Genomic DNA, 12,460 nt, shown 5'->3' with positions numbered 1-12,460 from the left:
CAAAATTCATTAAATTCAAAAGCCTGCTGAGGGGTTGTCATAAAAATGCTTTAAAAAGTCTTAAAAGTAAAAGTATTCATGATGTAGCTGAGTGAATTTAGTCTTTAAAATGTTGAATCTTATGACATCTGTTTTAGCCACTGTTTCATTTAGGATAGATTTTAAGATATTATTCATCAGCTTCATTACCTGGCTCCTTGTTATATCCTAAATCTTTTAAACCTGAACGAGCCTTTGCTTCAGATCCTCGCTCTTGTCCCCCCCCCCACGTGTTCATAGTGAAGATATTCTTGTATCTTAAAGACTAATAGTAATAAACTAATAGTAGCCAGGAAGGTCAGAGTGAGGTGAGCAATAACTGCAGTGTCAACGGGTTTGTAGCAGCCATCTTTCTTTCTTCCCCCACGACAAGGTGCTGACAGCTGTTATTATTGTTATGATTATTATTGTTATTTCTTTATTATTACTATTTCAAAGCGAAGGTAAGTCAGGGTCCCGGGGGTCTTATTTCTTCGTGGGCTCTCTTTTGCGTTGACATGACCTCCCCGTGTTTTTGTGGTTTTCCTTCTGAGAGCTGCAGTTTCCGTCTGCGTTACAAGAACATGCATCCTGTCTGTGTGACTGTCTGTGGTTTTACTGGTATCCAGTACGCAGTCTTCATGGTGGGCTGAGTGTGCAGCCCCCTGCAGTACGACCCTCTGCTGAAGTCATTAGGTCTGTTACATTGAATTAACTGAAGTGTGTGTGTGTGTGGGTGTGTGGTTAGGGTTATAACTAGGGCAAAACCAATTCACATTACCTCCCCCTTTTAGACACAAATTAAAGACATGGATTGTGGAGGTTTTTGCAGGTTTCATGAGCAGCCGACCTGAAAAAGACCTAATTTGGGTGTAGAGCGGCACCCAGGAGCCAATCAGCTCCTTTGATTGGTTAATTGATAAAGTGGCACCTTAATATAGACATATCTGCGATGAAAGTTGTTTTGTCTGGAACTACAGGAGGTCAGTGAATATGTAAGTATGCCTTGTATTTGTTCCTTTACAAATATAGAATGAGGGAGTGCACAAGTTCTTATTGTAACTTGGCTTTAACTACTTCGATCATCACCTGAAGATTTGATATCGGCCTAAATGTGAAGTTTTACAATAATTCACTGCAAACAGAAGTTTTCTCTTTTGTGATTACATAGTTATATAACCTAGATGTAATTTTGTAGATTGTTATTAGCCATTAGCCATTATTATATGACCATGTGGACAATATGGATACTTCTGTTATTCTATAAAACACATAAACCCTAAATGTACTTGTACTGTTTGGTTTTGAAGTAGAAATATCTGAATACTCTTCATTAACTTATTCACCCCAATGATCAGCATTAGTTATAAACTAAAGAGAGGAGGAAAAAAACATAATTACTTTACTTTCTCTGAGTTGTTTTCACGTTAATACCTTAACTTCTACCTCCGATTGTACTTTGAGCATAGTATTACTTTATTTAAATTTTTTCACATCTCCTAGTATTTAATCATTTTGTCTTTATCCTTTTCACGTTTCTTTTAGTATTGTATCTTTTTACCTGTCTTTGGTGTGTTAGTTTCAAATCTATGAGATAGTCTTTATTGTTTTTATACCGTAAAGCATTTGTGTAACATTGATAATGATACAATACTGAACCCTACCGCTATTCAATCATCTTATGTTATCTGCAAATGCAACAATAATTCAAGTCAATTCATTTATCTAGGCCTGTACAGCACCGAATCCCAACATGCATCATGTCAATGCACTTTACATATATAATTCACAAACTTATAGAGAAACCCAGCAGTTCCCACTATAAGATAACATGTTTCAAGTGTCTCTTCCGGTTGGGGGTGAGCAGGAAACAAGAGGGAGGGAACTATTATCAATTAACTATCATAATGTGAATTCCTTTATTCCAAGGGGCAGTCCCGCTTCTCTCCAGCAGAGTGCGTGCTTGCACCCAGCTCTGCTCGTGTGAGTGTATCATGTCAAAGGAGGAATGTTCATACAATGAGGCTCTGTGTGTGAGAGAGAGAGAGAGAGAGAGAGAGAGAGTGTGTGTCTGCCCGTGTGTGTGTGTGTTAGAGTGAGTGTGTGTAGTGGCTCCCTCTATTGCCTCGGTGCACCACACGGACAAACGCTTGTCAATGGACTATTTCAGACGGATCTCTATCGGTTTGTGCTCCGTCTCTCCGCGTTTCGCTCGGTGACTTGTGCGGGTTTTTGTTCGCGACCAAGATCCTCCTCATGCGGATGGAAGCAGAAAGACGCAGCGAGGAAAAAGAAGGACTCGTTTCCCCTTTTTTACGCACAAAAAATGCCGTGAGTCTCGAACTTTAAGTGGGTTTTTTTCCGTGCGTTCACTTTGAATCCATCATCGGAAACCCCTTTTGGGTTTTTTTTTGTGTCCGCGTTGTGTGTTTTTCCTCTTCGCGGGGTTCTGTTCTAATAAAGTGTGGCACGTTGGAGATGAAAAGTGAAATGTGCCCGGGATGTGACCACCGGGGCTCATTTTGAATATCATTTATCAGTGCGCAAGAGGTCGAGCGGATTCATTCCAGCTGTGAATCCGGCAGCTTTGCGTGTTTGTAAATCATTAAGAGTTTTAATTATAAGCTGACACAGTGACACCCCCCAGAGGAGGAAATCACTAATGAAATTCTCCAACACTGGCACTTTTTTTTATTTTTTTTAAAACGTGGAGCATGTTGTGAGTTCATTCTGACCTTATCTCACTTTATAGGTTTTTTAAAAAATATATCTTTTACATCATTATTATCAGCTCCGGTGAGTTTGTGCGCACAGTCCGTTTTCTTTCCCACATGGCACCATAGCCGAGTCCGTACGCGTTGTTTTCTTCCATGTCCGCACTGTGGTCCATTTTACGCTCAGTGGACCTCAGCTAAACTTGCCGTGGACCCGCGGGTATGGGAGAGGCGACCCCCGCTCAGTCCGCTTCGGGGCCATTCGGACCCATGCTGGGTGTCGGTTTAGGGAGCATGCCCGGCGGGGTCGCCAACGGGCCGGGGGTGGCCACCTCCAGAGGGTCGGCGGTGCCACAGCTGCACAACGCCATCGTGGAGCGTCTGCGCGCCCGCATCGAGCTGTGCAGGCGGCACCACTCCACCTGCGAGAACCGCTACCAGAGGGGTCAGGCCGAGAGCTCGGACCGGGAGCACGAGAGCACGCTTCACCTGCTCAACATCGTCCACCAGGGGCCCGGGAACCGCAAGACGAAGGGCGGCCGGGGGTCGAACCAGCAACCTCCGGAGTACAGCAGGTCCAACGGGGAGCAGAAGGGAACCGAGGGCGAGCAGAAGATCTCTACGCGCATAGCGGTGAGTTTTTTGGGGTTGGGGGGGGGCGGCGGGAGGGTTTCAGTAATGGCAATGATGACGGTGATGTCATGGGTCCTATTACATGTGGTGATGTGCAAACTTCTGCCCAAACTTGGATAAGAACTCAACTCTGGTCAGGACAGGTCATTAAGTGCTTTGTGTTCATTGTATTCGATCAGTGTGTGTGAGAGCTGTACTTCACTGTACTTCACTGTACTTCACTGTACTTCACTGTAGTACTTGTGTTGTAGTTCTACACAAATCCCTCTGCAGTGAAGACCAAAGAGTTAAGGCCTGGTCCGAACTTCAACAGGAAAATCAAACCCAGTGGCCCAGCAGGCAGGATTAACAACCAGAATATGTAAAAAATCTGGGTTCCCTGGTTTCACTGATTGAAGTGGCCCTTGAAGTAGATGGGATGATGCTGTATCACAAAGCCTTGTTTGCAAAGCAATCCATTCAGAGGAAATGGTTTTGGGGTCATTGGGCCACGGGGGTTTTGTTGTTTTTCTTCTGCATTTGCTGCAAAAAAGAAAAAAAAACTGTGTCAACATCTCGCCTGTGCAAGCGACGGAACCATGGTTGCATTCTGTGGCTGGTTTAATATGCACAGTCATCTCGTTTGTGCAGTGCAGATAATTCAGTTTAGTTCATGTGTCACATTAGTCATCAGAAGTGTTTCTCAAAAGAGTGTTTTTCTTGTTTCCCAGAGATCTCGTATATTAAGTTAAAAGCTGTGTGATTCTTATTTCCAGTCGTTTCAATGCTCATTTTGTGAAGTCGGTAGAATCCCCCAGAGTAAAGTGTCAGAATAAACTGGTGTCGGTGTGGTTTGAATGTGCTGCTGGTGCTGCTGGTGCTGACTTCCTGTATGCCATGCATTAAGGGCACCGTCAGTGCGGAGGGGAGATTTATTTTGTTGTTTTCCTTCATCGGGCACCAGGGAGTTCAGCATATGAATTATTTCCCAAGCCAGCGTTTCACTCCGATGTCAGAAGGGTGAAAGATTGCAGATGTTCCTGCTCTGGATTTGCTTGAGATGGCGAATGGAAAAATAAACAATGTCATGTACTTTTTTTTTTGTCCCAGCGTGGCCATAAAAGGACAGCGATGATTGTTCCGTCAGTTCATTTATTGTCATCACTGGATCTGGGCATGGGACACACACACACACTCCTGCTGCATGTCAAGCGACTTGCATTGGCTTGTGCAACGATCCAGAGTCTTAACGTACAAGAAAAGCACATTTGCAATAACCTACAGGGTTTGACGTGAAGTGCAGTTTAGCTTTATGGCTCCTGACGTGTTTCGGTTTTCATGCTGTTATGTACAGTGCAGCTGTGGAACAGGGACGGGAGGCAGGAGACAACAACATCATGTATTATACTTACTGTCTGAAGGAGGTCAGGGAACATCATTATCATGTACTGTTTCATTTTTTTTACCGATGTTGACTCTGGAGTAGCGTGTTCTACACAAAACTGATGAGCGCAGCAAGATGGGGAGGAGGAAATGAAGTCCTGGCGTACATGTTTATTTCAACCCTGAGGTTAATATGTTTTTTTTTTTCTTTCTTTTTCATGATGATTGGGTGAAGCAGAACAGCAGCAACTGCAGAAATCCCCCCGTCGGTGCAGTCGCACAGCTTCTATCCACTTCTTTCATGAATTTACTCAAAATGTGTAAAAAATTAGAACAACTCTTCCAAAGCGAAAGATGTATTTTTATATCATTTCTGGATTTTTAAAACACAGTGAAACGCTTGTCTCCACATATTTTTCCTGGGGTGCAGCTGTAATTCACCATAGTGCATTCTTCTGAATTAGAAAAAAAAAGAAGAAGTGAGGCTTCCACAATGGCCACATCTGTGCGTGTTATTGACTGTTCACATTGGAATTTGCGATGGAAATGTACACCAAGCGAGGGGCAAACAACACAATGGATTATGACTGGCTGGGAGTGCGGAGTGAGCAGCACTTAACAACAGCGCTCATTGAGAGCAGATTAACAAAAGGATATTCTCTGAGATGAAATTGGAGAAATGGGAAAGGAGGAGAGACGAGAGCTCACTTATCCAGCGATTTTTCCTTAATGCTCGCGTGAACTCGTCGAAAGCTCGTTGGATCTTCCGTTTTAGATTTAGATTTAGATTTACACTCCCCCCCTCCCAATCTTTCCCTTCATACCTGTATCAGAGGAAGTGTTCACCACAGAAATATAGGTCACAGAGTGGAAAACACTAGCCCTGTGTTACAATGTACAGACGTTCGGTTTCATCACATCAGGATCCGGCAGCCATATTACATTGTCTATCAACGACGCAGATAGTGAGCACAGAAACTGAAGGCTTAACAAACATAAGCCTGATATAGCCTCGCTGCATGTAGCATGCCATGCATTGTCATGCCCTATTATCAGGCGTTTAACAAATGGCTCACTAAGCACCTTCCTGAAAGATGTGCTGGCCATGAAACAGTTTGAAGCACAAGGCCCCCATATAAATGTTTGGAGCCACTGAATACATTTCCTGCGCATGTTTACTTAAAGTCAAACAGGCCTTGAAAAAAGCAGTAGGCACGGGACGCCTGGTGATTAACAGTCCTGTGTGCACTTGGAGGATTTTTTTGTTATTTCCCAGTCTTGTACTACTGACAGATCCTGGAACTGTTGGCCTGCAGCAGCGAGAGCTCAATGTGCTCTGTATGCTGATGATGTGTTTGCCTGTTGTTCCCCCCCCCTACTACTGAATCTATGTGTCATCCACATGGCAGCAGCTCCTTCTCCAGAGCTGGAGCGCGATGCACCCCGGTCATCCAGAGGTCCAACACTTCAAACTGTGCAATGTCCGCTGTTTATCCTCCTTTTTCCTCCTCGCCTTATTGTTTCCGGTCGCTCTCTGTACTGAAAACTGCCCAAAATACTCTTTGTGTGTTAGTTTGGCACCTTGGCCAAACGATTAAAAACTGGCAGCTCCAGTCAGTTGCACTTTTGATGGCAGATCAGATGTTCCCAACTTAGTCTCAGGACCTCTCCCCCCCCCCTGCAGAAGGTCACAAGTTGAATCAGAGAGGTCCAAAGATGATTAACAGGAAAGGAAAATAAAAATAACTTTCTGCTACAAACATTGGACTTGCTTTTCAAACTCTGCCCTAATTAAGGCTCCCTTTTTTTTTTTTTCTTTGGGATTTATTGGGGTCAGGAGCCAGGAATCTGGGAACCACTCCACTGCAGGTTTAACTGGAAGAGCAGTGAAAAGAGTGCGTATGTCCACTAAGGCCCAACAGCCTCCAGGAAGCTGCAAAACTCTGCTGCAGGAGCTAATTTGCAGTTGAGGGAATTTGTGCAACACTCTTCATGGTCATTTTCGAATTTGAGGTGAATTTGTCAGATTACAAGCTGTAGATCCATATCAGACACATCTAAAAACTAAATGTAAAATGCAAGAAAACACTTCTCACCTTCACGTTTCATAGACCACATTTTATCTTAACTAACAACCCCAAGTGCAGTCAGAGAGCTCATAACAGTTCCCATATGAAACCACGTTTCAAATTCACTCGATCTGAATTGCTATTTGCATCTGCACCAACTTGCACACACTCATAAATATCAGTCCCCCTGAATTTTCCATCTAGATCCATGAATTATTCTCTGAGGAAACGGTGCAAATGTTGCAGAACGCTACCATCTCACAATGTGAAAGAAAGTGAATGACTTCTTCCCACGACCGATACCACACACTTCCACCAAACTGTGTGGCAATCCGTCCCCTGTAGTGTTTGTGTAATTCTGCTGACAAACAAACAAGTACAAAAAAAAGTAAGATACTTTCTTCTCATCGCAAAATGTTTGTGCGACATTTTGTTCAACCGTCGTGACACGAGTACTGACCCTTTACCTCATTATCTTCGGGGTGTAACAACAGTTTCCAGCTGTAGCTAGTGGGTCGACAGTGTGGAGAGGAAGAATTTCCTTGTACTCTCCTGTGGTCATGTATGATGGGTGAATGTGCGTGTTCGTGTGTGTGCGCGAGTGCACGGAGATGGGGGTGTGCGCTGTAAGTGTTTCCTGGCATCCCCTGTTTGGCTGTTGAACCGCCTGAATCAGAGCTGCCGGTGGTCTGAGCTCAGCCCCGGCTCGGCTGTGATGTGAAACAATTAGCCCAGGTCCGTGGGGGCCACCCACAGTGAGGCCCTCAGCTTTTACCCAGCCCCGAGGATGCAGCGCGGATCCATGTTCAGCCCACAGATCGCTTCCATGTTGTCATGGGAAGGCTGAAGTTTTTCTTTCCGGGATCGCTGGCTGTCAGTCGATCCGAATGCTGAATTACTTTAAGTCCCCCCGTTAGTGGGGAAGGGGGATCGCTGTGGGTGCTGTTTATTGACAGCGCGGTTTCACTGTAAGCCTGATGTGATTACGCTTGTCTCATTGTGTGTAGACTGTAGCTGTGAGATGAGTCGAGCGTCTCCTAGTGCTCTGATTAGAAGACATTAAGATGGGCCTCCATATACTGTGTAAAGCCAACTGTTAATCTCTTCCTTCTATTTGGGATTAGTCTCCATTCAAAGATATGGTTTACACGCGGCCACAATCCAATTCTGCTTATGTATACAGGGCATGTTTTGGTGTAGAATATACATCCAGAGCGTCGTCTTTTTATTTAAATGTTTCAGCAACAACACTTTGAATCTATTACATTTCACATTATTCTGTTTTTAATGATGTTTTCCAATATGGTTCAGTCATTGTGATGGTTTCAAAAGGCTGTTTGTCAAACTGTGCTCACTGCTGGATGCTAAGTGGTTGGGAATATAGACTTCTTAGATTCAAAGATTTGAGTATTTAAAGATTGTTGAATATGACAAAAAGTAAGCATGATGCTCTCTCAGTAAATAATCCATTTTATATTTATTTACTCAAGTACTTCCTGAGTATTTTCAGGCTTCGACTGTACATAAATGGATGGACGACGTGGTACCTCCTCAAAAGTGAAGCCAAATCATCTTGATTGCCCCCTGGTGGCTGGCTGCGTTATACACTCTGCCTCCACCATGTTAGTAGTTGGGTTAACAACTAACAAGTCATAGCAGTTTCTGTGTTGTATCCTCTGATATAAATGGAAAGGATCCTGGTTACGTTTTGCCTTGAGAAACAGGAAAACACCTATTTGCACTAATCATCAGCCAGATTTACCGACTGATGTCAGATCACGTTCTCGACACTACACTGTCACATCCAAGGACACGTCATAAAATGTCAGTAACAGATCTACAGTACGTAAGCAGGGTCTGAATATAAGGAAGAGGTAAATGGTAGGTTAATATCATACACACATACACACACACGGCTAATGCCGCGGCCTGTCAGTTTCCAGGAAATTACTGCCTCTGTCGGACATTTGTTTGGACAGTGTGTTGATTCTGACTTTGTCGGTAGCCACTGTATCATCCTCGGGCTAAATCGTGCGTGAAATGAACGTCTCTATTCCCCAGTAAACACAGTTTTGTGATAACATCAGAGAACATGCGCTATAAACAACTTAGTGACACAAATTTTGTGATCACGATTGCTCTGTCCTCCGGGGAGAGCAGGGCACAGGCTTCAATAAGCTTTTGCTTTCTGATTTTTTTTTTTAAGTGGCACAAAACAAAGTTCACCGACGACTGTCATTTCTCAGAGGGGCTTTATTTTTTTCAATCCCTTTCAGTTAATGAATACGCTTAGCAAAGATATTATGGAGACTTTGTTTTCATACATGTAAACTGCAGCTTTAATATTATTCGGTGTCATGATGGCAACAAATACTCTCTAAATGGTTTTCCTAGCAATTCTGGTTTGTTGATTTTGAGGACATCCTTAGTCCCGAGCAGCTGCTGCTTCTCACCACCTCCACAAGATTAAACTGTGGATCTTTCCATGTAAGTCCAGCCATGGTAGCTGTTGTTGACTACCAAACTCCAAACAACACTGTCAATGCCAGAAATTATGTATCACTTCCTGTGCACCAGTGGATTTTCCCCAGAAAAGACCTATGAGACACTGGCTGCTCAGGACAACTGATTTACAGTTCAGGCTTACTGGAAGTTGTTTCGGTCAATAAAGGAATCTGTAAAAATGTCAACTTAAAAGCCTCGTTTAGCAGAAAAACATCCCAGTCTGTCCAATCCACTCCAGGATCACTATCCATCTCCCAGTGAGTTGATCTGCATCATCATCTTTTCATGCAATGTACCTGCTTTTTTATGTTTTTTAAGTTTTCCGTCCGTTCATCAATTCGTCCCATTTTGTGAACATGATATCTCGACAACTCCTTCAGGGAATTTCTTCAAATGTGGCTCCATTATTCATATGGACTCAAGGAGGAAAGGATTAGATTTTGGTGCTCATGGGTCAAAGGTCAAAGGTTGCTGTGACCTCACAAAACGACGTTGTTGCCTTATGAACACAATATCTCCAGGAACACCTTCAGGGAATTCTTTCAGATTTGGTACAAATGTTCAGTTAGACTCACAGATTAACTGGGTTGTGGGGTCAAAGGTCAAGGTCACTGGGACCATCACAAATCACATTTTTGCCTTTTGAATGCCTTGAGAGATACCTTTCAAATTTAGACTCATCGAGTAATTGATCGGGGAATCTCTTCAAATTTTGACCAGTTATCACTTGGTCACATAGATGAACTGATTTGGTTTCAGTGGTCAAAGGTCACAGTGACCTCATATTAGTCTGGAAAAGAAAGTATGTAGACTGAAACTGCACTGGTTGGTGGAGGCATAAAACCGCCGGGTGGTAAATCCAGCTTTATATTCACCACAGCATTAAAATTGCTCATAGAAAATCTAGGAATCTGCTCATGAAACTAATAATACCTCAAACTGCATTTTTATTAATTTGATGTCCATGTTGATAAAATAAATCAGTATAAGTTTATTGCCTTAGGAAAGATGTCATATTTTGATTGGATGATTCATTTAATGTTGTGTTGGTGGAAGGAGAAAAAAATCGTGTGTGTATTTTTCTCCTGGAAGATGAGACTCAGCAAATGTGGTGTCATGCGGCGGCGTGTTGGAAATCGTGCTCCGTGAATCTGGGACATCTCTGTACCTGGCAAGATTTAGTATTTGCTGCTTTTTCTGACACCGGCTCGCTCTCGTTCTTTTCTGGAATGATTTAGATTAATCCAGAAAAGAAAAAAAGTAAAAAAACAGACCACACACACGCAATAATCAGACAGAAAAGAAGAACATGAGGACGACGGCAGCTTCCAGACGCTCAGCGGGGCACTGAGGATGTGTGTCAAATCAAAAGCCCTCATGGATCGTCTGCTCTGTATATACAGTATCTCTAGTAGTGTTTTTAAGAAGCAGCCCATCCCTCCCTCTTCCCACTTTCCCACACATCCAACCCTCCACCTGTCTCTCTCTCTCACACACACACACACACACACACACACACACACACACACACACACACACACACACACACACACACACACACACACCTACACACACACACGCACACGCACACACACGCACACACGCATGCACACACACGCACACACACACGCAACCCACCCCGTTGCGCTTGCCTCATGTTTTATTCAGCAGCCTATGGGATGGTGAGGCTGTATCTGTCTTTGAAGAGTGCTGCCGAAATCATGTAGCAGACCCATCTCATCCTCGGTCTTCAAGGGGATGATACAATATAAGTGGGAACATGCTCAGAGGAACGCAGGCCCCTGACGGTCCAGGTGGGCCCCGGGGGGGTGTCTGCTCTGCTGCTGCTGCTGCGGTGCGAGCGTCTAACAGCCTCATCTGTAGAGTCAATTTAACTGGTAGTTGTAGTGGAACCACTGGCCGTAGATCGTATCCGATTTCTGTCCTTGGCCGTGGTCCGTGGTGTCCAGATGAGCTTGCAAGGTAACGGCTTTACCTTCTGATACGAGCGTTGTGGAAAATAAATGATCAACGTCAGCCTTGCAGCGTCTCCTCCCTGGAGGAGTAGGCTTTGTTGTGTTTATGTGCTGAATGGGCTCATTTATAGTCCGGGTGGTAATGAATAATAGGTCGTGTATGTCTGTTTGGCATTGTTTATTCTCAAAAGAATAAAAAAACAAAACAATAATGCGACGTGTCTGGGGTTAAAAAGGGTTGATTAATTTGTAAGTCAAACAGGAAACGTGACATTGGACAATGGAAGTTTTGCTAATAATCTTCCGTCTGAAAATGTGCTGCTGCTGCTCATCTTTTTGTTTGTTTGTTAGTTAGTTAGCAAGATTGCACAAATATTACAGGACATGTATATCGTTAAACTTTGGTGCAGATCCAGATCAGGGGTTGATCCAAGATTTTTCACATTGTGAGGTGTTTTTCAACATTTTCCTTTTATTTCTCTGAGAATCATTTCATGTTTAGGGGACTGATATTTATGCGTGTGTGCAATTTGGTTCAGATCCAAATAAAAATCCAAATCTGGTGAATTTAAATGTGGTTTCACAAGTGGCCTTGGTGCAGGTCTGTGGTCTCTGAGGGACATTCTAGTTGTTAATTGAATAAAATGAACAAGATGTAGTCTATGAAACCAGTAAAGTATTTTCTGGCCTTGGATGTGTCGACGATACGGATCTAAAACATGTAATGTGATAAATACACCCAAAATTTGAAAATGACCTGGAAAAATGGTGCACAACTCTGTTTAAATTTCCTCCGACCGCAAATTAGATTCTGCAGCAGACTCCAGTGACTGTGTGCAGATACTTGTTTCATGTTTGAATGAATATGAATTACCCCAGCATTCAGCGTTTCATCCAACCGAACATTTCTCTGGGTTGAAATACCTCCGTTCCCGAGGGGCTTGGATTAGAGAGTCCCCACTGTATCCCTTTGTTGTTGATTTGTGCTTTCAGCATGCTTCCCGTTGTTGCCAGCACTTTGTTTGAATTTTCGAGCATTATGTGGACCTCAAGACACGAAAAAAACATCATCTGTGCTATACTGCAGTCAGTGGGGAATTTTTAGCAGGACTAATATATTAGCGCTCATTGTAGTTAATAAATTCATCCAGGAAATAGGGTTCTTCGTGGCTTTTCATCATCT

At 43.4% G+C, this 12,460-nt stretch overlaps 1 protein-coding gene across 1 annotated transcript in view; it reads left to right on the top strand.

The window, feature by feature from the left end:
- Window positions 1–2,063: 2,063 nt before the first annotated feature.
- zmp:0000001236 (mastermind-like protein 2) overlaps window positions 2,064–12,460 on the top strand; it is a 41,197-nt gene continuing 30,800 nt past the window's right edge. The window contains exon 1 of the mRNA XM_035153790.2: window positions 2,064–3,365. Within this exon, the coding sequence (XP_035009681.2) occupies window positions 2,955–3,365 (411 nt within the window). The 5' untranslated portion in view covers window positions 2,064–2,954. The remainder of the gene's footprint in view (window positions 3,366–12,460) is intronic.

Source organism: Hippoglossus stenolepis, chromosome 4 (assembly GCF_022539355.2).
Source record: "Hippoglossus stenolepis isolate QCI-W04-F060 chromosome 4, HSTE1.2, whole genome shotgun sequence".
Classification (NCBI taxonomy): domain Eukaryota; kingdom Metazoa; phylum Chordata; class Actinopteri; order Pleuronectiformes; family Pleuronectidae; genus Hippoglossus; species Hippoglossus stenolepis.
Note: the sequence above shows the minus strand (reverse complement) of the source record. Positions and strands in the feature narration are given on the sequence as shown.